At 56.3% G+C, this 27,996-nt stretch overlaps 1 protein-coding gene across 3 annotated transcripts; it reads left to right on the forward strand.

The window, feature by feature from the left end:
- The first annotated feature begins 3,396 nt into the window (after positions 1–3,396).
- CDK18 (cyclin dependent kinase 18) lies at positions 3,397–27,993 on the forward strand. Of its 3 annotated transcripts, none has more exons than XM_033852517.2 (16): positions 3,397–3,619; positions 20,093–20,243; positions 20,433–20,572; positions 21,136–21,261; positions 22,094–22,150; positions 22,989–23,103; positions 23,291–23,385; positions 23,611–23,673; positions 24,145–24,268; positions 24,386–24,506; positions 25,487–25,584; positions 25,833–25,938; positions 26,068–26,110; positions 26,763–26,853; positions 27,180–27,257; positions 27,939–27,993. In XM_033852517.2, exons 2-16 carry the CDS (start codon positions 20,120–20,122, stop codon positions 27,971–27,973), a joined length of 1,416 nt encoding a protein of 471 aa, XP_033708408.1. In that variant the 5' UTR covers positions 3,397–3,619; positions 20,093–20,119; the 3' UTR covers positions 27,974–27,993. The 3 variants fall into 3 exon arrangements, with proteins under 3 accessions (XP_033708408.1, XP_073658333.1, XP_073658340.1); XM_073802232.1 differs by lacking the exon at positions 3,397–3,619 and adding an exon at positions 13,621–13,819; XM_073802239.1 differs by lacking the exons at positions 3,397–3,619; positions 20,433–20,572 and having other exon boundaries at positions 20,101–20,243.
- The last annotated feature ends 3 nt before the right edge of the window (positions 27,994–27,996 follow it).

Below are 27,996 nucleotides of genomic sequence, written 5' to 3' on the forward strand. Positions count from 1 at the left end.
GGCGCTAGATTTACATCTCATGAAAACCTCACAACAGCCCCGAGAGAGAGACTATTACCATCTCCATGTTACAGACGGGCAAACCAGAGATGTGAGTAACTGCCCAAGGTCATACCGTCTATGTGACTTTAGAGCCTGAGGTTTTGGTTCGTGGGGCAGCAGCGTGGGAGTCCCTCCTTAGTGGAGGACACAGGTAGCGCTGCTTCTACTAAGCTGGGCTTATTGAGAGACGTATGGAAAGAAAATTGGCCTGGGAGAAGGGTGGGGTCACCAGAGGATTTGGAGGTAATTTTCCGAAGGGCAGAGAAAGGGAGCCGAAAAATTAGGATGAGTCAAACACACACACACACACACACACACACACACACACACAGGCTCTTTATCCTGCTAGCAAGCTCCACCCACATGCCTATGGTCACTCTTACCTGGCTCCCCCTTCTACCTGTCCATTTGCTCATGCCCTTCCCTGGGGCTGCCAAGGCTCCATTTGCCATACAGACTGCATATAGACACCCATCTGCAGCCCATCCCCCTCCCCCAACCCCAAGGAGCAAGGCGTTGCCTTCAAAACTGAAGATTTCAAAGATTCTGAAATGCAATCCCATGTCAGGGGGTGGGGGGGCTGATGTGATAGTCTCTGAGCAGGTAGCTGACCCTACATCATTTAAGGTGTCACCTCTCCTCTGTGAAGCTGTCCCTGATTCTCCTGGGCACAGTTAAGGGATTCCTCCTGGAAGTTACCTTTGCCTCGCTAAGGAACTCTTCCTCTGCACATCTCTCTCCCTGGGATGCTGACCTGCATAAGAATGGGGACTGAGATTTAAATCCCAAGGATCCATCCGGTACAGACCCTGGCATGTAGCAGGTGCTCAGTAAATGTTTGTTGAATAGATAAACAACAGTAATTACATCTCCTATTTATTGAGGTCCTGTTACGAGCCAAGCCCTGTGCCTTGGCATACATTATCTTTAACATGCACAACAAGCACACACATCGATTTTAGCATCTTTGATTACAGATTGCAAAACTTGGCTCAGAAGGTTTAAGTCACTTGCCCAAGGGCACACAGCCAACACAAGGAAGCTCTGGGAATCGAGGCATCCCTAAGGAGCTCCCAGCTTGGCCTATCACACCAGTGGTTCCAACCTTGACACTCTCCACTCCCTTAACTTCTAGGTGTGAAGTTCTGTGACCCTGTCTCCTAACTATCTCTCCTCCTCTCCTCCCTGCTGCCACTGCACTAGTCTAAGCTTGCATGATGCTTCACCAGATTCAGCCTTGAAATTGGGGTCCGCATGTTCAGATCTGACCCCACCATCAATCCTCCACTTGACTGCCAGAAGGATCGTCCTAAATCACAGACCTGGTGATACCTCTTTCCTCTGAAATGCTCCAGGTCGCCTTGTATTGTCAGGGGAGGGTCCTGGCTCGTTAGCCATGGTGTACGTAGAAGGGTCTTCAGAATCCAGCACCTGCCTCCCTTTACGAAGTCACCTCCAGCCCTACCAACTCTAAGCTCTGGCCTCACAGAGCTGTGTAGCCGTATTTTCTCACCCCTGCACTGTGTACATCTTATCCCTGCTGGAAAAACAGAAAAGCCCTTCCTCCCCTCCATTGTCCTCTCATCCTGTAACCCTCAGTTCAAGCAGCAGAACCACCCCTCCAGGCAGCCACAGCTCTAACCTTGGCCCTCCACCCCGGAATTGGTCACTTACTGCCCCATGAGACGGTGAGCTTTCTGAGGGGGAGGGCTGCATTTCATTCTTCTTTCGTGCCCAGTAAATTGGCCGTTATTTGGCATATAAGGGATGTTCAGAAAACTTCGTTGAAACCTCTTGACCTCATCCATCCCCCTGGTTCCTTTGGCTTCATTCTCTCTAATCCTCTAAAATACAGTTGCTTAGCATAGCTCCTTCCCTGCCTCTGCATGGACTCCTCCCTGCAACCCTAGTATTCTTATCACACACGTGGATTACGGAGCCAAGAAGGTTGCTTCCTTTCCTGAAAGCCTGGAGACTCTGGATCCATCCGCTCTTTGCAACCCTTCAACACTCGGCAGTTTTATTCTTAGAGTGCATGTGCCCGGGAAATCTGCATGCCCCGGCAGGGAAAACATTAGGTAGCAAAGAGTTGGGAGGCCCTTTGCCAGGTGGCCCTGCAGACTCCCCACAAGTCACTCTCCTGATGGGCCCAGTGTCTTCCTTCTCCCTCCCGAGTCCAAGCCCTGTGGTGTTGCGAGAGATCTTGTGCTACAGGTTGGATGCAGGCTGATGTCGGAGGGCAAAACTCAGGCCCATGTCTTCCAGAAAGAAAATTTTCCTATCCTCAACAACTCATTCTCTCTAGGGAAAGGGCCCCAGGCTCAAAGCCTAGGACTTAAGTGGCATTCACTTTTGATCAATCGTCAGAAAGTGTTCAACAGAAACACATCCCCACTGCAGACTTCCTTCCTCAAGAGACCCCTGACAGGGCCCCCAGACTGCGGAGGCCACGTCCACCGGCAGGGCAGAGGCCACAGACGCCCCTGATTTGGTGCCCAACTCTTCTTCAGGAGGAAGCAGGGCTGGGAGGGGCCCAGATGGGGCCGCTTCATTCCATCCCAGTTTCCTTCGATCCCTGAAGTCTGATGGTGGAGGGAGAGGAGAAGAGGCCACTGGCCTGGATCCTAATCATGGCTTGCCACTAACCTTGTGGGACTTTGGGCCAATCCAATATCCTTTCTGGGTCTCAGTTTCTCCTTCTCTAAAATGAAATCTGGACTAGAACTAGCTATTCTGTAAGGCTTCTTAGATGATTCTCAGTTGGCCTGCGGGGTTTAATTCCAAAAGGACAAGCTGCATTCCTCATCAGGGGAGGAAGTGGGAGTGATGATTACCTTTACTTACCTAAAGGTAAGTGACAAGTTCCACTGGACAGGACAGAGGGACAGCCCTGCCAGGAATACTGTTGTCAAGAACTCTAAGGGCGAAAATGACCAACAGGACCTGGCCATGTACATTAGCTCCTGCGGTGCCAGGTGCTGGGATCCAGGTTCAGACTCAGAAGGTTGGAAGGGCTACACCTAGGGGTGGACACTCAGCAAATCACCCCGTGCCCTGGCCCCAGTCCTGGGTGAGTCCGGAGGGCCTCATCCCCTAGTGTAGGCTCTCAGGGCCAGTCCCACAGGGCTGGTAGAAGCCAGGCCTAGGAACGAAACCGGAAGAGGCACTTGGACCCTGGTTCCCAGAGTGGGAGAAAGGGGTGGGCACCCGGGCAGAGGGAGCCCTGGGGATTGGCAGCGGCAGTGGGCAGGGCGGGAGGGACGGGGGAGGAGTCAACTTGTACGTGTGAAAAACTCTGGCGGGGGCCGGGCTCTTCCCTTCCTCTTCCTCCTCCCCCTCCCTCCTCTTCCCCACCTTCCTCCACCCCTTCCCTTCCCCTCCCCTTCTCCCTCCTCCTCCTCCTCTTCTAGCTCAGGTTGCAGCTTCTCTGGGGAGCCGCTCACCTTTCCGGAGCTGGGGAAGCCGCCCCGAGCCCGGGCAGGGACCCCAGCAGGGCGCAGGGCACGACGCCCAGACCCGCCGCACCCCGGCCGTCGCGGGCTGGAGCTGGCGCGCCGCGGACCCCAGGACACGCGCGGTGAGTCCCGCGGGCGGCGCGCTGTGTCCGGCCGGTTGGGCGGGCGGCGTGCCGGGGGAGGAAGGGGAGGTCGGAGGAGGGGGCACCGCGGCGCCGGGTGAACGAAGCAAAGGTAAGCGGAGCGGCTCTTAAAGGCGCCGTTCTGCTTTTGCCCTGGGGAGAGAGGTTGGAGGGAAATACCGGAGCGACATTGGAGAGGTCCGAGATCACGAGGCGAGTGGACAAGACTGTTAGGGGGTGGGCGATGCCCTGCAAAGGCCAGTCCCCGGTTCCAGGTGCTTAGGAGGGAGGACTGTTTTGCCTTCTCAGATCCTCCGCCCACCCCACCCCACCCCCCCACTCCCGGGAGTCTCTGCCGGTACTCACTTTGGCCCCCAGGCTCCTAGGAAGCAAAGTTTTCCACCCCATCGGGAACCAGGCGCTTTCTCAGTTCCCTTCCTCGTGGGAAGGGCAAGCGTCAGGAGTCTCCGGTAACGGGAGAATCCGCCAGTGTGGGACCACATCCCGCCTTGAAGGCCTTTCTGGGCTCCGGTGAACTTTCCAGAGAGGCAGGCTGTGGCTGGGTGGGAGGCCAGGGCCCTGGGGTGAAGGTGGAAGGACAGGACACGTGAAGCCCTGCAGGTTCCAGCGCTGAGGGGTGTGTGGGGGGCTGAGTGGGGGCCTCTGGGGTTTACTGTGCCTCTTCTCTCCCTGCCCACCCGGGAGCCCAAAGGGGCAGTACCACCTCCCCACCCAGCAGCAGCGGGCAAAGGGTTAACGCAGCGGTGGGAAAGGGTGGGTGGCCTGTTGGGAGATGTGGCTTGAGGATTCTTCTGTCTCAGGGGAGATGATCAGGAATCAGAAATCTGAGGTCCGCCTTGCTGGAGGCCTCTGTTCTCTCTCTGTTAGGGGCAGGGGGTTTCTGGAGCTGTCTGCAGGCCTTGTGGTGGGAGTCCGGTTGTTGAGACAGTAACTGATCTTCTGTGCTTGGGGTGAACACCCTGCTAGGCATCAGTGACCTCTTTCTCATTCTCTCTGAGCCCCTTCCTGACAGCAAGGGTGGGAGAGTTGGGGCTGTGAGGAGTGGGGGTCAGCTTCCCAGAACCTCAGCCCCACCCCCAGCCCAGCCCTCAGCAGTTCCCCAACTGTGTCCTGGGCCCTGTGACTCACTGACACCACCAGCCTGCCCCTCCTGTGTCAGCGCCCGCTGAGATTCGGCATGTTCGTGTGACGTTTTCCACTGGGCATGGGCACACAGCACATTCCCGGACACTGGACTGAGGGAGTAGAATCCTCGAGGACGAGGATGCCTGGAATGTCAGGCTGACAGAAATGTCCTCAGAGATCCCCTACCTTTCCTCTGCCTTGGCCAGGGCGCTGGGACCACCTCGCTTAGGGTTGGGGGAAGGCGAAGATGGTCCCAGGCAACACTGGCTCCTGGGTTTGGGTCTGCATCTTGAAGGTGTTCTGGAGAGAGGGTCACCTTGCTACAGCAGAGCTACTGTCTCGGGTTACCCTGCCCCAGTCAACCTCCTGTGCAGCTGATGAGCCTGTGAGGCTGACCTCCCCCCAGCCCTGCAACCCCATTGCCCACTGGGACTCTCCCCGCTGGCTGCCCACGCCCCACCAGGAGCCTTCATTCTTCCCAAACTTACTGGGGTTTCCGGAGCCAGAGTAGACTTCAGTAAGTTGCATCCGATTTCTGAATGCCTCAGTGGCTACCATTTTTTGATTTTAGTTTTGACTGGGCATTTATTATTGATTGGGTGCCAAGTAGTGTGCCACACAGCTTTATGAAGTAGGTATTATCATCTTCATTTTATGGTGAGGAAACAAAGACTCTGAGATACCAACCTTCCCGAAATCCACAAAGGTGGGATCCAGCCCACTTCATCTGACCTCAAGCCCCCTGGCTCTTAGTTCCTGCCCCGTCAAGGGAGATGCCAGCCTACTCTGGAGTTGTCTGATTCTATAGCAGTCCTTGGAGAAGCAAGGATGGGGCTGGTGCTGTGAGTAAGGAGGCTCCCCCTTATCCTGTGCCAGGCAGAACCCAGCTTCTCCATGGATCGCAGGAGAGAGGGTACCTGGTCTGAGGAGCAAGTGGGTTTTTGGTCTAAGATCTCATGGGACTGGTCGAGCTGCCTGCCTTGGAAGCCTTCCCATCGGGCCTTGAGGAGATGAAGCTGCCTTTATGGCTGCATTTGTTTTCTCGACAGACCCAGACTGTCCTCTGCCAAGCTGGCCTTCCTGTGCCCACGCAGACAAGCCCCATACTGTAGGCAGAGCCTCGCTTGGCTTCTCCCAGCTCCTACTCCAGCTGTGCCTCTACTTTCTGGGCTCACCCTGTTTTGAACTTTTGTCCAGCATCTCCATCCATCCCTCCGTGGATTTCTTCTTTCCTTCCCTGAGTTTGAGGCCTAAAGGAGAGGGCCAGCCCAGCTCCTGCAAGTATCAATACCAGCTGTGTGACTTCTCTCTCCCCAGCAAACTCTTGAGCTTCTCCCAGCCTCAGTTTCCTCATCTGTGAAATGGGGATCATAATAAGGAGGTTTGTTGCGTGAATTAAATGAAGTAATGCATTGGCACACGGCAAATGCTAAATAACCGGTAGCTGTATTTGTTATTTGGAAGGGAATTCCTAGTTATCACACTGTGCCTGGCTTTCGGTAGAGACGGAGGCAGGTTTTCTTAATCCCGTCAGGCCGGACCCTTAGAGAGTATCTTTCCTGTTCCTCCAGGTTGGGGAAGAGGGCTCTGTGTAAGAGAATGGCGGGTGGGGTGGGATACCAATTGGATGAGAACCTGCCAGGAGAGGACCAGGAGTCTGTGCTGTGGGACTGTACCTTACCCTCTATCCCAGTTTCTAGGATGAGTGAGGTAGGCACTGGGACCTGGAAACCCAACAGCTCCCTTCTCTGAGGGCCTCTGGCAGGGCCTCCTTTCCCTGGGGTAAGAAGACCCTCCCCCAGTACTTAATTAATTGCAGTCCCTGTTCTGCTCTGTTGTCCAGGAGGGAGTGGCTGGCCTGGATCCAGACGCACCTGATTAGCTTCACCCTGTAGGGTGTGAGTCACATTCCTCTTCCCCCGTCCACCCTGGACCCTTCGCCCTCCTGGCATTAGCTGCTGAGTAGGCATTTTCCCATCTCCAGGGGGTGGGAGCAAACCGAGGTCTTGTCCTGGTCCCCACAGCGCATGTGTGCGCACACACGGAACCCAGCTCTGAGGCTGGACTCCTGGCAGCTCAGGCAGAGGGTCTGGGACCCAGGATCATGACAGAGCCAGTGGCTGGGCCTGGCAGGAGCTGGCCAGTGGCGCAGCAGCAGATCAGGAAGAGGGAAAGCTGTAGGCGCATCTCAGCCAGACCTCCTGTCTGAAGGAGAGCGCATCTGTTCCTGAAATCTCCACGGTTCTGTCTGCAGAGGAGGAGCAATGAGGAGGCGGGTGTGAGAATTGCCTTTGAACTGAAAAGGGTCTTGAGGCTTCCTGACAGCATGAATTACCCTGGTGAGACAGGACACCCTGGTCTTGGAGACATTGGCCCAAACTTTTGAAGGGACAGTGGTGAGACCCACTTTCTTGGAACTCTGGATAATGGTTTTACCCTGTGTTCCCACCCCACCCTTCAAACATTAAATAAAGTCTTTCCTGGAAATAGAGGGGTCAGTATAGACAGCATGACCCGACAATGGCCAGCTGGTGCGTTCATCAAGGTGTTTTTTTTTTTTTTTTTTTTTTTGCGGTACGCAGGCCTCTCACCACTGTGGCCTCTCCCGTTGCGGAGCACAGGCTCCGGACGCGCAGGCTCAGCGGCCATGGCTCACGGGCCCAGCCGCTCCGCGGCATGTGGGATCTTCCCGGACCGGGGCACGAACCCGCGTCCCCTGCATCGGCAGGCGGACTTTCAACCACTGCGCCACCAGGGAAGCCCCTCATTCATCATTTTTGTGTGTGGAGTGTGTGTCTCCTGCTCACCGTGGGTGGGGGCAGTGTATGGACTCCAGGGTCAGTGCAGATCCTGCCGCTGTCGCTCAGTAAGTGGTTGCCTTAGGTGGAGGAACTTGCTCACCCAAGTTTCAGTTTCCTCATTTAGAAAATGGAGAGAGTAATAGTATTACCTCATATGGTTGTGAGATTCCAATGAGATAATGTCCACAATATTCCTTGAATTTTGCCCTGCCTGGTGTCATTATCCAGGGTGGTGGCAGATGGATTTAGTGGCCACATTTGGCAGTTCTCAGGACCCTGGCCTCTCCTTGATCCCTGTAGAAACCAGGGCTCAGGCCCTCAGTTGGGCAGGAAACTCTGTTCTTAAAGCATTTCTACCCTCCCTTACCCTGAGCGCCCTCTCCATTTTATCATTATTGTGGGAAGCTCTGGCAAAGTTCCAGAATGATTTTTGTCCTCACACCTTGCTCCCCTAAAGGAGCCTCCCCTTTCCTGCCTTTGGGGATCCCCTCAGGAACTGGGGCTCCTTCTCTCCTCTGGCCCTAGCCACCCAGCAAAGGAGATTCTTGCTGGGTGACCAGGCCCAGGAGGGGACGTGGCTGTCCTTCCCCACATCCTGGCAGGATCCAGTGCCTGGAAGCAGGTAGATGGTAGGTCCTGCACTGGAGGGCATCACACTCATGACATCAGCGGTGCTGGGTCTCTAGACCCCCTCTGCTAGCAGGGCATAGGCTGAGGCCAGGAAAGGGGGCCCTGAGCCCCTCCCTGTTCCTGGCACGGAGCCCAGCTGGCAGCACCCCTTGCCACGGCTGGGCTGGGTGCCACATTCTGGGCTGACGCCAGACCTGCCTGGCTCCTTCCCTGTGCAAGGCAGCCCTCCAGTGGGCTGCTGATTTCCCTGATAATGGTGCCCGGTGCGGAGAACGCCGTCTCCGGCCAGGTCCTTGCCATCCTTTCCAACCCTGGGGGAGCAGAAGGGGCATGGAACTCAAAGTCACGAGCCCTCAGTTCTAGTCTCGGCTCTGCCCCATCAACCCAGTGGCCTTGGGCAGCTCGCTCCCCTTTCTGAGTCTTCCGTTCTTCACCCGAAAAACAAGGACACAGACTAGGGGATTTCTAGAGCTCCGTCCAGGATGGCTGGTTTGTGGTTCCAGCTTTTGCCAATCCTGCTGGCAAGGTGAGCTGTGCTCGGAGACCCCAGGAGGGACTCTGCCTCTGATCCCCCAAACTCTGCAGCACAGGGCCTTCCCCCAGCTGAGGCCAGGGCAGCTGGTCCTTGCCACAGCTTCAGTGGATGAGAAAGGCCTGGAAGACCTCCTCCTTGTCAGATAAGAGGAAAATAAGTACTTCCCAAAGGAGTGGGCACCGGATTCAAACGCCATCCAGGCACTGATGCCCAAGGGCAAGGCTTGGCGAACCATGCCTCTTGGCCAAATCCAGCCTATATTACTCGACCCGTGAGCTAAGAATGATTTTTATAGTTTTAAGTAGTGGGGAAAAATTCAAAAGTTGAAAGTAATATTTTGTGACACTTGAAAATTACATAAAATGTGAAGTTTCGTGTCCACAGTGAAGGTTTACTGGAACACAGCCACGCATTCATGTACATCTTGTCTGTGGGTCCCTTATGGGGATAGAGCTGTGTAATGGCAGAGACCATATGGCCACAAAGCCTAAAATACTGACAGTCTGGCCTTTTACAGAAAAGTTTGCCGACCCTGCTCAAGAAAACCATAGTTCTCCCAAGGTTTGCACTAAATAGTTCTGGAATCTACCTAAAAATATCTTTTTTCATTTAAAAAGAAGCGTTACTTCTTTTTTTTTTTTTTTGTGGTCTGCGGGCCTCTCACTGCTGTGGCCTCTCCCATTGTGGAGCACAGGCTCCGGACGTGCAGGCTCAGCGGCCATGGCTCACGGGCCCAGCAGCTCTGCGGCATGTGGGATCTTCCTCGACCGGGGCATGAACCCGCATCCCCTGCATCGGCAGGCGGACTCCCAACCACTGCGCCACCAGGGAAGCCCCGTTACTTCTTTTAACATTAGCAGTGAATGTTCATTATGGAAATATTAGAAGATGCAAATAAGCAAAAAGAAGGTATTAAAATCACGCATAATTCTGCCGCCCTATTATATAACCACTGTTAGCATTTAACTTAGATCCTTCTGGAATATATATATGTGTGTATGTGGGGGGGTATATATACACACACACACATATTTCTATCCTTCTGGATTGTATACAGTGTATTTACATATATTTATATAGTGCACATGTATGACACATGTATATCTAGCACACATACAGCTTTTACAAGTTGTACACAAATGCCCTTTTCATTTAAATACACATCTCAGGGCTTCCCTGGTGGCGCAGTGGTTGAGAGTCCACCTGCCGATGCAGGGGACACGGGTTCGTGCCCCGGTCCGGGAAGATCCCACATGCCGCGGAGCGGCTGGGCCCGTGAGCCATGGCTGCTGAGCCTGCGCGTCCGGCGCCTGTGCTCCGCAACGGGAGAGGCCACAACAGTGAGAGGCCCGCGTACCACACACACACACAAAAAAAACAATAAATACACATCTCAAACTATTTGCTGTCTTGGGGACTGTCCTAGGCCCAGTGGGGTAATTCTAGGATCTCAGACCCTAGGGGAAGATCTAGACCGAAATGCCCAGCAGGCAGTTGGGCCTGTGTGTGTGAGGCTCAGGGGCTTGGTGGGGCCAGAGCTGTGGATCTGGGAGTCATCAGCACATGGGTGGTGGTTTCCACCGCAGGAGAGCATGAGGTCACCAGGATGAGTGTAGATGGGGAGGAACAAAGGGCCAAAGAGGGAACTCTCAGGAACACTGACATTCAGGGACAGGTAGAGGAAGTAAGTCCACCAGACAAGGGAGGGAGAAAGAAGCAGGAGAACCAGAAGGCTGGGGGAGGGGAAGACAAGCCAAGAGCCTGGGACAGTGCCTGGTTGAGTGGATACTTGTGAAGTGAGAGAGGGTCTAGGAGAAACCAGCGCCACCCCCGAGCTCTGGGCGGTGGGTGCCGCTGATGGGACGTTTAAAGAACAGGTGAGCAACTGCAGGATGTTCAGAGGCATCCCAGAGGGGGCCTTGGAGACAGAGAGGAGCAGGGAGGTGGTCCAGGCCGAGGTGGCCGCCTGGGCCCAGCCTGGTGAGAGGGCGGCCATGCTGAGTGTGAGGAAGCCCGCTTGCCCTAAAGGATGGAGAATGTTGGCCAGGGTCCTCCAGAATGTGGGCCTGGCGTTGTTGGGCCAAACTGGTGGCGGTGGAGGCCTGGGAGTGCAGTATAAATAGAAATGTGGTCTGGAGGTGCTGGGAAACCCTTCCCTCCTGCCCTCCCTGTCATGTGACTGAGCAGTCCCCCGGGATGCCAGAGCTTGAAGGCCCCTGCCGTTCTGTTGCTAAAGTTGGGCATGGCGAGAAAACCAAGAGATGTTAACAAAGATCCCATGACAGGTTCTTCAGTCTGGACAAGGGAAGGCTGAAGGAGAGGTGACCTGGACGCTCTTTACTTCTCCCCCTACTGATTGTATAGAGGATGGCGGGCATCAGCATCTGTCCTTAAGCAAACAGAGAGGAAACGGTTGTGAGCTGCTTCCATTGGGATTTAGGAAGAAAGACCTAAGAAGAGGTTCCAGACTCTGGAATTTTAAAAACACTGGGTAGTAGGTGAGGGACCTTCCTTGAGGGTCTTTCATGGATGCTGCTAAGAGGAGTGGAAAAGGGTCTTCTCTGTCTGGGAGGTGAGGCAGGCCTGGTCTGGAAGCAGACATGGGAGACAGAGATCTTGCCTGCGCTGGCTCCTTGCTCCAGCCTCTGGTCTGGGATGTTATGCACGGCCAGGACCAGAGCTGACAGAAGGGCACCTTGTCCCATCATATCACTTAGAAATCCAGAGCCTCCACAAAGATTACAGGCCAGCCTTAGCTGGGTCTCCAGAAAAGGCTAAAAAGAAAATACCAGAAGATGATATATGTGGCTTCATTCCTTGAGCCTCAGGAAGCCAAAAAGAACAGAGTATCAGCGGGGCTGATGTGGGGCCCACACCAATGGGGCAGGGGGGTCAGGAGGGGTCATCTGTAGGGGTCGAGGCCAAGGTCTGAGCCTGGGTAGTGCACCTGACCTGTGAGGCCCTGGAAATCTGCCCCTAGGGGATGGGAGCCCATGAGGAGGGCCCCAAGGTCTGCCAAGCCCCTCTCCACAAGCCCTGGAGGCCCCAGCCCGGTGCGTGTTCAGTTGGTACCTCTCTTTAGGATCGTTTCCATCCCCTGTCCATCCCTCACTGTGCTGTGGCACCTGCCAACCCTGAGGCCTCCACAGACCTCACTGGGGGAGTTGCTGCTGGCCAGGAAGCTGCCCCCTCTGCCCCAGCCCACGCTCCCCCCACTACCATGGGGAAGAGTTGGCTGGAGAAGGAGGGCTAGGCTACAGATGAGGCTTGGAGTCCCGTGGGCAACTGACAGTCTCCTGGCAGCCCTCTTACCTCCAAACAGCTCCCAGAACCAGGAATTTTCAGCTTTATAGATTTGCTCACTGATCATTTGAGGGTTTGCTTGGTGCCAGGCCCCATGTCAGGCACATGGGGGTGTAATGATGAGTCAGACCCAATTTTTGCCCTTAACAAGCCCGCAGGCAAACTAGGGAAACAGACAAGCAAGCATTTACAGTACAGGGAGCCAAGGGTGCTACTTGGGGACGTCCAGAATGCCGTGGGAGCACAGATGAGGGGCCCCCACCTGGCTGGGCCAGCAGGGTTTCAGGCTAGAGAGGACATGAGGGGCATCGTAGAAGGCGTCCAGGAAGAGGTCATGCCTGACTGGAGCCTTGAAGATGGGAACACTTTGCTGGCTTTCCCCTTGTCCCTGGCCCACAGGTCCCTGGGTTCCAGTTCCCACTGAGAGCCAGGAGAACCGAGGAGGAAAGATGTCCCAGAGAGTCCAGGGCTGGTTGGCGGACCCCCGGGCTTGCTCTAGTGTGCCCAGAAAGAGGGCAGGACCAGGCCATCCCGGTGGGCTCAAGTCCCACCTGCTGAGAGTGGGGCTGGCCTGACAAGGAGAAGATAAACATAGAAACAGGTCCCTGGCCTGCCTGAGAGTGGAAGGGTCTGCAGACAGACAGACAGAGTGTTCTGGAGGTTCAAGGTGCCAGAAGGTCTTCGTCTTCAATGGCCCTAATGTTTAAATGTGTATAGAGGAAAGAGGCTTGAACGAGTCATTATGGTGCACTGGCTGCGGTCTAATTCAGCCATGTGTTCATTCATTCCACAAACACTGGCTGAGCACCTGGTAGGTTCCTTCCACCGTGAGGCGCTGGGGAAGCAGAGCTGCCTGAGACCGTGCTCTTGCCATGAAGACATCACCATCTAGTTACGAATGTGCACAGGCCGCTCTGGAAGCATCTCATCTTACCTCGAGGGAGGAGGGGTGGCCACGTGCGGCTTCCCAGGGGAAGCAACACTTGAGTTGCGCTTGGCAGTGGTTTTTACCTAGGGAAAAACGAGGAAGGGCATCCCAGGCCGAGTGAAGGTTCATGTGGGCCGTGAGTGTGGTTTACCCTGAGAACGCCAAGTACATTTCATAAAGCTGGACCCCCCAGGGAGGGGTGAGAGCTGAGACAAGGAGGAGACAGGGGTCAAAACACAGGAGGCCTAGTCTTCTGGCCACTGGAGTTTGGACTTTTTCCTGAGGGTGGTGTTAATATTGAAGGATTTAAAATAGGGAAGTGACATCATCAGAAAGCAACTGAGAAAGTTAGGTCTCGCAGCCAGTGGCAATTGGATAGGAGGTTAGGCATTATCCCCATTTAGCAGAAAAGGAAACTGAGGCATGGGTGTCTTCCCAGGTCATAGTGCTAGTAGGTGGGAGAGCTGGGACTTCTGCCAGGACTCCACACTGCAGAGGATTTTGGAGAGCAGGGCTGGGCAGCACGTGGCCCTCACTGCGGGACTTTTGCATCAGGTAGGACGCCGTGGAGGCTAGTGGTGCATTTGTCCAGGGCAGGGGCCACCCTGAGCCCCAGACGCTTCGCCTCCTGACTGGCTTCTCGCAGGTTAGTCCTGCCTGCTCCTGGAAGGCCTTCCCCGCCTGCTTCCCGCATTCCAACAGGGGCTGTGAGAATCTTCTCTGAGCTCTGTCCCTGTGTCCAGAGCATCTGTTCGCTGGCAGAGTGACCACAGGCCTGTCTGTCCCCTTGATTCTGACCACTCAGAAGGCCCCAGGCTGACAGCCTCTCTCATCCAGGCAAGAGCTCGCGGAATGAGGTGAGTGATGAGGGCTCCAGGGCTTCTGCTTCTGCTTCTGCCACTGCCTCTCAGCTCCAGCCAGTCATGTGGTGACTGGCTTCTCCTGAGGTTTGTCGCAAACAAGGGAAACTAAAGCCTCAAGCTGTGCAAAGCAGGGTCAGCTAGAAGATGAAGGAAGAGATGGTATCTGCCGGCTCCCTGCAGGCACACTTCTCCTGCAAGGAGGGAGTGGCTCTGAAGTCTCAGCTCATGACGTCTGCAGACTTGGTCAGCCGTGGCCTCTAGTTGTTTTGAAACCTGCCCAAAGGCCCAGAGTGGCTGAGTGGCTGAGGTGGGGGCAGGAAATGGGCAGCAGAGAATGTCATAAGGATCCTAGCTGGTGGTCAGCCTTTGGGACCAAGGGTCAGACCTTCTGGGCTTCAGAAAGTAGGCAGTTGGAAGTTACATCCTTCCTCCCCTGTCCCTGAACTCACAGAGACTGAGCGCTAAAAGAAAAGAAAACACAGCCAAAAGAGGGACTTGGAAAAGTATCTGACATGTGCCTGGAATGCAGTAGGTGCTCTATGCGCTGGTGACACAGCCAGCCAGGCCTGCTGTGTGTGGCCAGCATTAGGCACTGGAATCAAAGCGCCCCCGGTGAGGGAGGCCCATCAGATGGGCTCCCTGTGGTCCTAGGGGCTCTGGGAAGCTTCTGAAGACCCAGGACCTGAACTGCATGCTGTGCTGGGGAGTGGGGAGAGCAGAGCCCGAGAGGAACGGGGGGGCAGGTCTTGAAGGACCTTGGGTTGCAGGCTTGTGAATGGGACTTTATTCAGGAGGAAGGCAAAGGGGCTTCTCATAAGGGTTCCCTGAGGAATCTCAGAGCCTGGCTCCCTGGAGGTTAGGAAGTGAAGCTGCCCTCCTCCCTCTGCACCAGTCTGCAGCCAAACTTCTGTGAGAGGGAGGCTGTGGCCCAGCTTCCCTGGATGCTCTGTCAATCTCCTTTTCTGCCTCCGTGGTCTCCCGGTCTGGGTCGCCCAGGTGTCCCAGCCTAGAGGCAGGTGTCAGTTCTGGGGCCTGGCAGAGGTCGTCCAGGGGGTGGAGAGCGGCAGGCCACCTCTGCACTACCTGGATGATGGGCCCGTGGGCCGGCCTGGCCTGCCCCGTGGATAAGAGCAGTCAGCTAGGAGGCCCAGGTCCCCTGCCCGGCGTGGCCTTGCGAGTTGCGTCAGTAATTGGGGGGACCCCTCCTACCTGGCCTTTCCGTCTCCATCTGGTGGCTCAGGCCTGCTGATTGCCAACCATGTTCCCTGTTCCCTGGTCCTCTTGCATCCCAAGGCTTCAAAGTGCCTTATGGGCTCTAAGAACGTCTGTGAGGGATGTGTTTGGTGAGCTTTATATGGGCCTCTTTTCTGGTACATTTTTACATCTGTGCAGGAAGTCGAGAGAAAAAGAAAAGGAGAAAAGAGAGCTAACATTTTCTGGGTGTCTTCCTTGTGTCAGCTCGCTCAGCATCCCCACTCAGACATCCACTGGACATGAAACACATGCCTAAAACCCAGACCTCCAGTCCTAGCATCCCTCATCCCCACTATGGCCACCCATCCTTCCAGTTGCTCAGGCCAAACCCTTCAGAGTCCTGCTTGACTCCTTTCTCACACACCATATACAATCTGTCCGCAAATCCCTCTGGCTCCACTTTCAAAATATACCCAGAATCCAGCCACTTCTCCCCACCTCCACTGCTCTACGCTTCCCCCAGCCATCACCTCCTGACCGAGCTCCCTGCTGCAGCCAGAGGGAGCCAATTGAAACCTAAATGGGATCAAATCACTCATCCCCGCAAACCCTCCCAAATCCCGAGGGGCCCCAACATGATCAGCTCTCTTCTCCAGCCACACTGCTGTTCCCAGACCGTACCAAACTCACTTCTGCCTCAGGACGTTTGCACCTACCGTTCCCTTGCTGACATGCTTCCCCCAGATTCTGTATGACTAGCTCCCTCCCCGGTGCCTACTCAGAATTTTTCCCAGAAGATGTCACCTTCTCAGGGAAGACTTCCTGAACACCCTATTTAAAACTGCAACATCCCACCTGTCACACCCCATCCCTCTTTCCTGTTTTATTTTTCTCTGTTGCGCTTGTCACCATCTAACATACCATATATTTTATTTACTTATTTTCTTTGTTGCCTCTCCCCACCCCTTTTAGAGTGTCAGGATTAATGAGGGCAGGATTAATGTCTGTTTTGTTCACAAGTGGATTCTCAGGGTCAACAACAGTGCCTGACACATAGTAGATGTTCAATAAATAATTGTTGAATGAAAAGCTACGAGCGATGGTGTCACTGAATCGCCGTCATCAGCCTGCTAGTGGTGGCACGGGATTGGAAGCTGGGGTTGTCTGACTTTAATTCAGGGTGGCGGTGGAGGAGACCTGGAAGGTAGAAAACCGCGCTTACAGCCTAGGCTGCAGGGAGGGGCAGGGTGGGAGAGTTCCAGTTAGGAGAAGAAAGGAGCAATGTGGTCACTTGAGTCTGTGTACTTGGCGACAGTCAGGAAATTGCTGCATGATTTTGAGCAAGTCAGTTCCCCTCTGGGAGCCGCATTGTCCTCCACAGGCGAGCCAGGGAGGATTAGAATGGTGGCTCTGTGAGTGCCCGTTCCTGCTAACACTCCAGGAGTCCAGCCCTTTCTTGCGGGGCGCACGGTGGCCTCGGGGCAAGTGTCAGTTTCCTCTCGGTCTGGCTCCTCCTTCCTCCTGAGCTACCTGCTTCTCTGGCACCAGCAGGAATTGCTGGGCTGGCTGGTGTGTGCCCAGGAGGAGGTGATGGGAGGTAGGCCGAGAACTCTATGGACTCACCTGGGCAGGAGGGAAGGCCTGGTTGGGGGTCTGCCTGCCCACCCCTGCAGCTCCTGAGGGGGACTTCTCCTTCAGCATCCCCCCATCCCACCCGGCCAGGCCAGCGTCCTTGGGCGCCCGTCTCCCTCTTCCCCTGGCACCAGTTGCACGGGGACAGCCCCAGATGGCTCCCTGGCCCTGGGGACAAAGGCCACACTGTGCCCAGCCCTGGGCTGGCTTCAGGCCGGGTCACACTGAGCCCTTCTGTCCCCAGATGGGGGTGAGGGGCAGACGGCACGAAGGTAACAGGCCTTTTTCCTGTCGCCCTTCCCCCCTGACCCTCATATCTGAGGAACTGACTCTCCCAAGAAAGAAGTCACAGAGGCATCTTGTGTCCTGAGGTGGGGAACAACAGACCATTCACTGCCCAGCCTGCCCTGTCACACCCGGACCCTGCCGGGTTCAAGGCCCCGATTGTCCCCGTCCGAGAGCAGCGTCCACTCTCTGCGTGGTCACCACCCTTGCCGCCTGCTCCCCTGCCACCATCAGGAAGCCCATCCCTACATCTGACCGCCATCGCTCCTGCTACAGTGACAGCCACTTCCTCTCGGTCTCTTCTCAGGCCGGGTGCAGAGCAGCTGGTTCCCATCGTCCGCGTTGCTTGGTCCCCCATTCCCGCTCAAGTGAGCCGTCCCCAGTTTCACCGTCCACGTGCTTGCTGGTCCCACTGGTGTCTCCTTGCTGCTAACAAGGAGGGCAGGTGCAGTTCAGGCTGCTTCTCCTTTGTCTTGTAGAGATTGGGGGCCTCCCTCCCAGAAGGCTTTTGATGAGCTCCCCTCTCCCTCCCCTACAGGCAAATGCAAGGGCATGAGATATATGGCCGCTACTGGTGGATTCCTGAGCCGCAAACCCTATGTGCCATCCCATAAATCCCAGATGGCTTTGTGGGGAGGCCTGTGTTTAGAAGAGGGCGTGACTGGCCCCTCTTGGCAGAGCCCAGACCTCAGGGAGCCAAGCGCCCAGTCGCCCCGCCCCCTAGAATGAGCATGACTGAGCTTGGGGCATCGGTTTGTGCAGGGCAGACATTGTCTCCCCTTCTGGTGGGTCTTCTGCTCCACTCAGCATTCCTCCACCTTCCTGTGCCTCCGCAGCTTCGAGGATTCCTCATCTCAGCACACGAGTGCAATCTGGAAACCTGGGCAGACCTAGACCTCAGATGCTTCCCAACCGTGGCTCTAGTGTTCAGATCATTGGGCATGGGTTTTTTTTTTTCATTTGTGTGTTTGGTTTTGGCCACCCCATGCAACTTGTGGGATGGGGGATGATTTTTAAAAGTGCATTTTCCCAGGCACCGTCCTCAGAGCCTCAGTTCCAGAATCTGAGGGCGAAGCCCAGGAATCTGAATGTTTCCCAGTACTCCCTGCTGATTCTCGTGTTCAGCCAACTTGTAAACAGTTCATCTGTACAATGGGGACATCTCCACTCTCCTGTCGTGTGGGAAATATGAGTCAGGCAGGGCGTGTCGAGGTCCTCCTGTCACTGGAGCCTACACGCTGCCACCGTCATGAAGCCCCCCTTATGCCCCCCCCATCCCCGGCTGGCTGCACACAAGAGTGAGGTGGGTGGCAGCCTCTGGGAGCTTCCTGTCCATGAGAATCCTGCAGACGACAGGCCCGGACATCACACAGAGCCAGGAGGAGTGGCTGAGGTTGGCTGGCAGGAATGAGCTTGGAGATGGAGAAGTAAGAAAGTTCCAGGCTGGTGGGCTTTGCAAGGAAGCTGGAAGAAGAAGACCTTTCAGCTACCTTCTCATCAAAGGAGGCCTCACAGCCCCTGGGTTCCTTGAGAAGAGGGACCAGGCTTGACTCACCACTAACCCCAGTGCCTAGTGTAATGCTTGGTACTTCATTTGTTGAGCCGGACGGAGGGAGACTTCACGGCCCACTGACAGAGACAGGCTCGGCTGGCAGTGCAGACCCAACGCCGGTACTCTGAGGGGTGCCGGCCTGAGGAAGGAGTGCCTGGCCATACCCAGTCTCTGGGCTCAGAGGAGCTGGAGGGCCACAACTTAGCTGCATTTGGGGGTAGCCAGGGAAAGGACCCTTTCCAGGCTGGCTGAGTACAGAAGGATGTGATCCTTAAGCAAAGTAAACATGCTACTGACCCATAATCCCTTAAACCAGGATTCAGGAGGGGCCTGGTCGCCTTGGCAACTGGTTACTGGCCGGTGACAGTGCTGAGAGCATCCTCTGGAAATGGGCTATGCTTGGTGCAGGCTGGCCCCCTCCCATCACAGGGCTAGCCCTGATGGCTTCACGGCAGGCGTGGGTGGGGGCCCTTGTGAGGCCTCTTGATCCCAGCCCCACTGTAGCTGAGGGAGAAGGAGGCAGAGTAGAAATGAGGGAGTGGCCACACTGGAAGCTTATGAAACCATGGAGGGGAGGGGAGGGGAAGGGGGGAAAGGGAAGGGAAAGCGTGACAGCCCCACTCTGAGTTTTCAGGGCAGAACAGAGAAGGGAGGGTCTATGGGAAGAAGCAGTTGCACAAGTCTCATTGGGAGGCCAGCGGGTGTCCCCTCACTCGGGGCAAGAGGAGCCGCAGGGAGGGAACCTCTTCTCGCTGGGGAGGGGGCCCTGGAGTGAGCAGAGCAGCCCACCCCTCTCCTGCATCATGTTCTCTGCAGTAGGCACCCTGCCTGCTGGGGTTCTGGTGTGGGAGGGGCCAGCAGTGTTCAGCCTCTCCTCCCTGGGGGCCCTGTCTGTTCCCGGTAAATTTCTGTCTTTCCCTTGAGACATTCAACTGCTCCTGACCTCCCGTATTTCAGCAGGAGGGAATGGGGCTGGGCCAGCTCATTTCTACTCTGCCTCCTTCTCCCTCAGCTACAGTGGGGCTGGGATCAAGAGGCCTCAGCTTGTCCCTTTCCTCTCTTTTCCTGTCTCCTGGGGACCCAGGACAAGCCAGAGAGGGACTCCCAGGTGTCAATATTAGGATGAAATGGGGTTGGGACCAGACTGCGTTACAAGGGTGTAGGCTAAGCTATGTTCAGCTTATGGGCATGAGTCAGTAAGGCTTACTGGCTGTTGACATTCAGCCTCTTCCGTGCAAGTTGGTAAAGAGCTGCTGGCCCTAGGGCCACCCGGTTCTGGTGTCTTCCCTGCCACCCCTGGCCTCCTTCCAGAACTCTCTAGACCTCCAGCAGCTGAAAGGTTACCATCTGGCCCTGGGGAGGCCTTCAGGATCCTATTGGCACATCCAGCTGCTGTTATGAGCAGTACTTTGCTGTGCTTCTTATTCCCTGTGAATATCTTCCCAGGGACAGGGAATCCTGGGGGGATGAGATTCCCAAGGAGGAAGAGGGTTAGGAAGCTGCAACCCTGGCCCCTGAGTGCGGGGTGACAGAGCTTGATGGGAAGCTGGTGTCGACCGGACCCATTGCCGTGTTCTCACCTGCTCTTCTCACTTCTGTCCCAGGACCCTGCGGCCTGCTGCCTGCTGATCATGAACAAAATGAAGAACTTTAAGCGCCGCTTCTCCCTGTCAGTGCCCCGCACCGAGACCATCGAGGAGTCCTTGGTCGAGTTCACAGAGCAGTTCAACCAGCTCCACAGTCGGCACAATGAGGGTGAGGGGTCTGGGGCCCCTTCCCCCACCCCTCCCCACCCGGCATCCCCCCCGCCCCTCCCCACCCTCCCTGACACACCGTGACACACAGCACGGCTGGCCTTGGTCGGGGAAGGGCAGAGTGAAGTCTCCTCCCCACCCCCATGCCGGGGCAGAGGCAGGGAGGGTGGCTGATGTCTCTCCCTCTCAGGCCTGCAGCTCCATCCTCTGGGTAGAGACCCCCAGCCAGAGTCCAGCACCTTCTCCCCCGCAGACAGAGGGGAGGACCCCGGGCAGCTGTCCCCTGGCATGCAGTACCGGCGGCAGAACCAGCGCCGCTTCTCCATGGAGGTGAGGGGCTCCAGGCTCTACGACACATCCACAGATGTATGCCCGGGAAGGTGGTTGCCTTGGAGCCAGACTTCATGGGTTCAAATCCCGGCTCTGCCATTGATTAGCTCTGTGACCTTGAGCAGGCTACGCAACCTCTGTGTACCACAGTCTCCTTGTGTTAAAATGGTCATCGAGAAGATTAAATGAGAATATATGCCACGTGCTCTGAACATTCCTCATACATAGCAAGGGCGAGACAATTTGACTGTTGGTCTTATGACCCACATACATGTGCCCAAGTGTATGAAAAATGTGCTTACAGAATCGCAGTGTCTGCAGGAATCTCATTCTACAGATGGTGACTCTGGTCCAGAGAGGGGAAGGCACCTCCTAAGGTCACACAGCAACCCCTGGGTGTTCATATATGTCTCAGCACATCTTTGAAGCCTCACAGCCCATGGTTCAGTCCTGCTGGGGTTGTTCACAGGGAAAGCCAGGCCCAGGGCCAGAGGCGAGGGTCCCACAGCCCTGGCTACCCTGGAGCAAACACTGGCGCCCCTGTCTCATCCTGGCCACTGCAGGACATCAGTAAGAGGCTCTCTCTGCCCATGGACATCCGTCTGCCCCAGGAATTCCTCCAGAAGCTGCAGCTGGAGAGCCCAGACCTGCCCAAACCGCTCACCCGAATGTCCCGCCGTGCCTCCCTGGTGAGTCCCAAGAGGGTCAGAGGTCGCCTGGGTGGAACACCCTCTCCCCTGCAAGACTTCAGTCCTGGTTTTGCCTGTCCCGGCTGAGGCCTGCAGCAGTTTCCAGGGAGGTTTCTGGGCCTCTGGCGCCACCTTCTGGCCGAGAGGATTCCCACAGCTGGTCCTCTTGGTCAACCTCCATTCCCTAGTTGAGTCCCACCCGTGCTGGAGCTGAGCTCCAAGCCCCCCCTGGGTTCCAGAGTCTTCACTGGCGTGAGGTCAATAAACCAGCTGGCCCGTGTTTCCAAGTCTTGGCTGCCTATCAGGTTTCCCTGGGAGTATCCTACAAAACACAGATTCTGGTCCCCAGTCCAGATACCTACAGAATCAAACTCTGGGTCGTGGGGCCCAGGAGTCCGTATTGTTAAGGGTTGGGTACTACTGAGCTGGAGCAAGTGTGCTGACGAGAGAGGCTGTAGCGAGGTGGGTTCTGAACTGGACCCCCAAGGTACAGTGGAGAAAAAGGCACAGTTCCTGCCCTTGAGGGGCTTCTGAGCAGGATGGAGACAGACAGGTGATAAAGGCCTGTGGCGATCCCAGGACTACAACCCTGGGCTCTGCACCCACCACTGCCACGGGAGAAAGAAACTCACACTTCCAAGGCCTCCCTCCTTTATCACAGGGACAGAGAGAAGTGGAGAGGGAGGATTTGGGGCTCCCCTCACCCTGCTAGCCTCAGACCCCCTGGGGGTCTCATTCCCTTTCCACCTGGAGGCTGGGGTTGAGGAGGTGTACTCTATGTGGGACTGCTGGGACCTTCAAGCTCACAGGACCCTATGTCTCTCCCTCTCAGTCAGATATCGGCTTTGGGAAACTGGAAACTTACGTGAAACTGGACAAACTGGGGGAGGTAAGAGGCTGGGTTGGGTTTTCTCCAGGCCCCCGGGCGGGATGGCTAGGAGGAGGGACAGGGGCTTCCCCAGCCTTCCCCAGTCTGCGGTCACACTACCCCCATCCCACAGATCTTGCCATGCAGTCTGGCCCAGCCTTTGGCAGGTGTTAAGTTGGGCCCAGGTCCTGGAGGAGGGCATGAGGATGGGGTGGCTGATGGGCTCTGGGGCAGAATCCAGTCTTTTTTTTTCCTGCTAATATTTCTTGTCTGGGATCAAATCCCAACTCCTCCATTTACCAGCTCTGTGGCCTGGTGTGAGCTATGTGACCTCCCTCTGTGCCCTTGGTTTCTTCCTCTGTCAGATGGAGATCCTAATTGTTCTACCTCGTAGGGTGTTGTGAGGCCCGAGTAGGTCACTGTAAGCTTTTGCGCCGTGTAATTATTAGCTATTTCCGTAAACACTGTGCTGGGCTTTGTGTTCCAGGCGGGGGTGGGGGTGGGCCGTGGTTTACAGAGAGGAGGAGGATGTGGCCCTTTCCTTCCAGGAACCCAGAGGAGACCTACACGTAAACATCAACAGAACATAAGGAAGAACAAAACTGGTGTTATAATAGAGGGACACCTTGCCTGCTGGGGGCTTACAGGAAAGACAGTTCCTTCTGACCAGGAAGGAGTTAGGGACAGCTTCACAGAGAAGTGGGCTTTGGAAGAAACAGAATTTCAGTGAAGGGGTGGGGGGGTAGGGAAGGGCGGTCCTGCCAAAGTCACGGCCCAAGCAGAGGCACAAAGAGGAGGACGTTGGACAGAGGAGAGCGGGGCCTGAATGTGGCTGGGCTGCTGGGGTTCTTGTTCCCAGGGAACCTATGCCACAGTCTTCAAAGGGCGCAGCAAACTGACAGAGAACCTCGTGGCCTTGAAGGAGATCCGGCTGGAACATGAAGAAGGCGCGCCCTGCACTGCCATCCGAGAGGGTACAGCATCCTAGGGTCCTGTAGTCTTGGGGCTCCTGGGAGGAGGGGTTCCTGGCCTGAGCCCTGGTGGCAGCCTGGGGGCCAAGAGCCATTGCTGGAATGGGGACTCCTGAGGCTGGTCCCAGGAGGAGAGGGTATGAGGGGCACATGGGGCCTAAGGGACACAGGCAGGCCTGTCTCCCCATAGTGTCTTTACTGAGGAACCTGAAACATGCCAATATTGTGACCCTGCATGACCTCATCCACACGGAGCGCTCCCTCACTCTGGTGTTTGAGTACCTGGTGAGTTGGGGTAGGGGTGTGGGGGGGAGAGGGTGGGGGTGGCCCAGGCCTTGTTCTGGAATCAGGTTCTCAGATGCTCCCATTCAGGAATGGCCCAAGGGCCCAGGCGTAGGGGCAGCTCAGAGCCAGGGACCCGTCCCACTCCTCGGCTTGGGCCCTGCCCAGGGAAGGGCGCCTGGCCAGGCGTCAGGTCAGGGTGAGGGCTGAGCCAGGCCTGTGTTCCAGGACAGTGACCTGAAGCAGTATCTGGACCACTGTGGAAACCTCATGAGCATGCACAACGTCAAGGTGAGAGCCTCTGTGTGGACCTCCCCGCTCTCACGCTGAGCGTCAGGTTCCCGCTCTGTCAGACGGGAGCGTGAGTTACCTGCCAGGATGAAGAGAGGCTTCGGGGGAATTCAGAGGGATGAATGAGCTCTTCTGTGTGCGTAGGACCCCACACAGGCAGGCTTCCTGGCCCAGTGTGGCGTCTCCCAGCTCCCCGGCTGGGGTACTCTCTCCTCCCCCACCCTCCTGCCTCCTCTGTACACCTGGTGCCCTGCCCTCTGGATGGCATTCCCTGGGGTGGTTGGGGCCCAGGATGTGGCTTCCACGCGGGCAGGAGAACCAGGTAGCTCTCCAAGTACCTCACCTCCACCCGGTCTTGTCCCCATCCCCGTCCCAGCCACGGGGAAGAGGCGCAGGGTTCCTCCCTTCCCCCCTCCCCTCCATGGGACGTGCTCCCACCTTGCACTGCTTCCTTTCTTTTCCCTCCCCCAGATTTTCATGTTCCAGCTGCTCCGGGGCCTTGCCTACTGCCACCGCCGCAAGATCCTGCACCGGGACCTGAAACCCCAGAACCTGCTCATCAACGAGAGAGGGGAGCTGAAGCTGGCTGACTTCGGTGAGGGCCAGAGCCCACAGGGCTGGGGCGGGGTAGTGGAGGAAGCTGACACAGTCTCCTCAGGATGTGGGCACTGTCGGGGGTGGGGGGGCGGTTCAGTGACGGGTCTGTCCCTAGGACTGGCCCGGGCCAAGTCAGTGCCCACGAAGACCTACTCCAATGAGGTGGTGACCCTGTGGTACAGGCCCCCCGACGTGCTGCTGGGGTCCACGGAGTACTCCACCCCCATCGATATGTGGTAAGCAAGCGCTGTGGGACTGGGCGTGGGGTTGGGGGCGTGGGGCAGGGGCTTCCGCACCTGCGACTCGCTTTTGCTGCCCCAAAGGCCTCTGCGAAGGACTGTCTAATCTCTTTTGAATAAAAGCCATGTGGCATCCTGCTGAACTGGATGTTAAAGAATTGAGGGCTTCCCTGGTGGTCCAGTGGTTAAGACTCTGTGCTTCCAATGCAGGGGATGCGGGTTCGATCCCTGGTGGGCAGACTAAGACCCCACATGCTACATTGTGTGGCCAAAAAATAAAGAGAAGCAAGTTTAGGGGGAAAATAAATAAAAGATGCATTTAAACAAAAAATAAAGTTAAGTCAGAGCTACATTGGGGTTTCCCTGGCTCTAAATAGACCCTCCTAGGCTGTGCTTCTGAAATATTCGCCCAGGGGTACATAGGGGGTTACCAGAGGGCACAGGAGGGCGCCCACAGTAAATATGATGAATCTTACCCAAGCATCAGTTCTACTGAAAAATTTAGAAGGGATACTTTTTTCCTTAAAATTAACACACATATGATTCAGTGTAGAAGGAAAAGATTGCCGAACTTTAAAGGTAAAACACAGTTTTCTGATGCATGACTGCTGCGCCCTACACCAGGGGTTTCCTTGGAGAGTGGATTTGTGGACTTCTGTCTTCCAGAGGGGCACATGATGGGAAGTTGGAGACAACACTGCTTGAAGAGCTGCCTCATGGGTGCTGGCTATGCAGACCCAAATCCTACAGAGTGAAAGGGGAGAGATCAAAGCGTCCTAGAGCCCTGAGAAGCCCCCAGAGGGAGGCTGTAGTGGGTGGCTGTGCTGTGCTAGGAGCCTCTGCAGCTCTGGGCCACCCACCCCGGTGCCATGACCCATTTGAGTCACCGTGGCAGGGCATCGTGGTGGAGCAGCGCTAGGAAGCGCGGGTGCAAGGAGGTCCAGCCTAACGCCGCCCCTGCCCATTGCTCCCTGCAGGGGCGTGGGCTGCATCCATTACGAGATGGCCACAGGGAGGCCCCTCTTCCCCGGCTCCACGGTCAAGGAGGAGCTGCACCTCATCTTCCGACTCCTCGGTCAGTGTCCTGCCGCTCCTCCCTCTCACCACTAGGGGGCGCCGGAACTCTGTCCAGCCCGGGCGCATATCCGGACTGGGAAGAGCAGCTCCCACCGGATCTCTACAGGGCGGGGGGGTCCGGGGGGGTCCGGGGGGGCCCCCCCGGTGGACTCAGTCATTCTATGACCCCACCTCCTACCTTGCACCCCTCCAAGTCGCCCTCGGTCCTGGCCTCTCACCCCTCGCCACCCCTTCTCATCTCCCCAGGGACCCCCACGGAAGAGACGTGGCCTGGTGTGATGGCCCTGTCCGAGTTCCGAGCGTACAACTTCCCCCAGTACCTGCCCCAGCCGCTCATCAGTCATGCTCCCAGGTAGCCCTTCCTCCCCACTCCTCCTCTCTGCCTGTGGGCCTGGCTGTCCCTCCCGGAGGTGGCTGTGAGCCCCACCCGTCCCACCCCGCCCCCATAGACCAGACTTGTGCCAGCTCCTTCCTCCCGCAGGTTGGACACTGATGGCATCAACCTCCTGACCGGCCTCCTCCTGGTGAGTGTGCTCCCACGCCGACGAGGGCCAGGCAGTCAGGGAGCTGAAGCCCCAAGATCCCTGCCCAGCCCTCCGTCCCACCTGCGTGCTGGCGTTCCCCACGTACCCTCCACCCACTGGGCCCGAGGGGAGTGCTGGCTTCCACAGACTTAAGAGTGGGTGCACTCCCGACTCAAACCCCAATTCAGACCCTAGCTGTGTAGCTGTGGGCAAGTTACAGAGCTTTTCTGTGCCTCAGTTTCCTCAACTGCAAAGTAGAATGAGTCATTCCCATTTTGTAAGATGGTCTTGAGGATAAATTGAGGTTGTGGAATACACTTAGAAGGGTGCCTGTCTTGAATAAGCACACGATAAAGGGTAGTTGTTAGCACTACATGTTAATATTACTATTAAAGTTGTGATCTTAGATGCTTCAGCATCTGTATTTCCATCCCAAGAGGAGATCATTCTCTGAAAGCCCCCCTTCTGGTTTTCTCCTGGTGGCTGGAGATCTGAGACCCTGAGTTCTGAGACTGCCTTGGCTTGAGTGGGCAGCTGACCCCAGGGGCTTCTCAGGTTAGACTCTGACCCTTCCCTTCCTCGTCATATAACTTAGCATGGGAATAGCATTGCCCAGAGGGGTCCCTGCAGTCCCCCACCCTCTGCTTTTCAGTACGAATCCAAGAGTCGCGTGTCAGCAGAGGCGGCCCTGAGGCACCCCTACTTCCGGTCTCTGGGGGAGCGTGTGCACCAGCTCGAAGACAGTGAGTGTGTAGGGGAGGTTGGGGGAAGGGGGCAGGGCCACCCCAGAACCAGAGAAAGGGAGCAGCTGGTGTGAGTGGAGGAGCCGGAACGAAGAGGCCAGAGGCCCTGGGTCTAGCTGAGCAACCTGGCTGCCCCTCCTTGGGTTTTCGTTTGCAACGAGGGGAGGAAACCCTGTGGATCCAAGGTGCTGCCCGAAAGGCCCAGTTAGGTGCTCCTGGGCCAGTCCTAACTAAGGGGGTGCTCGATGGGTGTGGGGGCCTTAGGCTGCAGGAGCAGGGCCAGCTCCACTCAGCTCTCTCCTGGCCTTTTCTCTCTCTCACCCCAGCTGCTTCCATCTTCTCCCTGAAGGAGATCCAGCTCCAGAAGGACCCAGGCTACCGGGGCCTGGCCTTTCAGCAGCCAGGTAGGGGCTCATGCCTCCCCCACCTCCTCCTCTTATTAGAGGAGGCCAGGACAGGCGGCTCCACCCTCTTGAGGAACAGAGATAGGGCCCAGCAGCCCCTCCTGCCGTGGGAATCAGCGTGGCCTCCCTGACATTGGCCTGTCTTCCGGGGGCCCGTGGGGAGCAGGGAAGGGACTGGTTTCCCTATCTCCTTGCCAGGCTTCCTCCTCCTGCGTTTCCCTCCTCAACCCCCACCCTAGACAGAACGCTGTCTCTGACAGTAGCCCTGAGGAAGGTGCACGTTTTTCCTGGTTCATTCTCTCTGCAAATTCTGAGCTCTCTGGCCTCCATCCTGGGAGAACTATACTTCGTTTCTAGACTAGCTGATGGCCTCAGACATTATAAGTGCTTTCTATGCAGTATCTCATTTAATCCTAAAATACCCCTTGAAATTGGTACTATTAGTTAATGCTCCCCATTTCACAGGCAGTGAGACTGAGGCTCTGGGAGGCTAAGGTGCAATTTCACATAGCTAATAAGTAGCAGGGATGGGATTTTAACCCAGGGCTGACCAGCTCCCAAGCACGTGCTCTTGATGGTTCTATCAGAGTAGCTCTGGAGGACGCCCGTCCCTCCTGATCTCAGGTGACCTTCGGCCCAGACTTCTCCCTGCAGTCCCACATCTTTCCTTCCATTCTCCAGGGCGAGGGAAGAGCCGGCGGCAGAGCATCTTCTGAGCTATGCCCACCCTGCTGTGGCC

Source organism: Tursiops truncatus, chromosome 1 (assembly GCF_011762595.2).
Source record: "Tursiops truncatus isolate mTurTru1 chromosome 1, mTurTru1.mat.Y, whole genome shotgun sequence".
NCBI lineage: Eukaryota > Metazoa > Chordata > Mammalia > Artiodactyla > Delphinidae > Tursiops > Tursiops truncatus.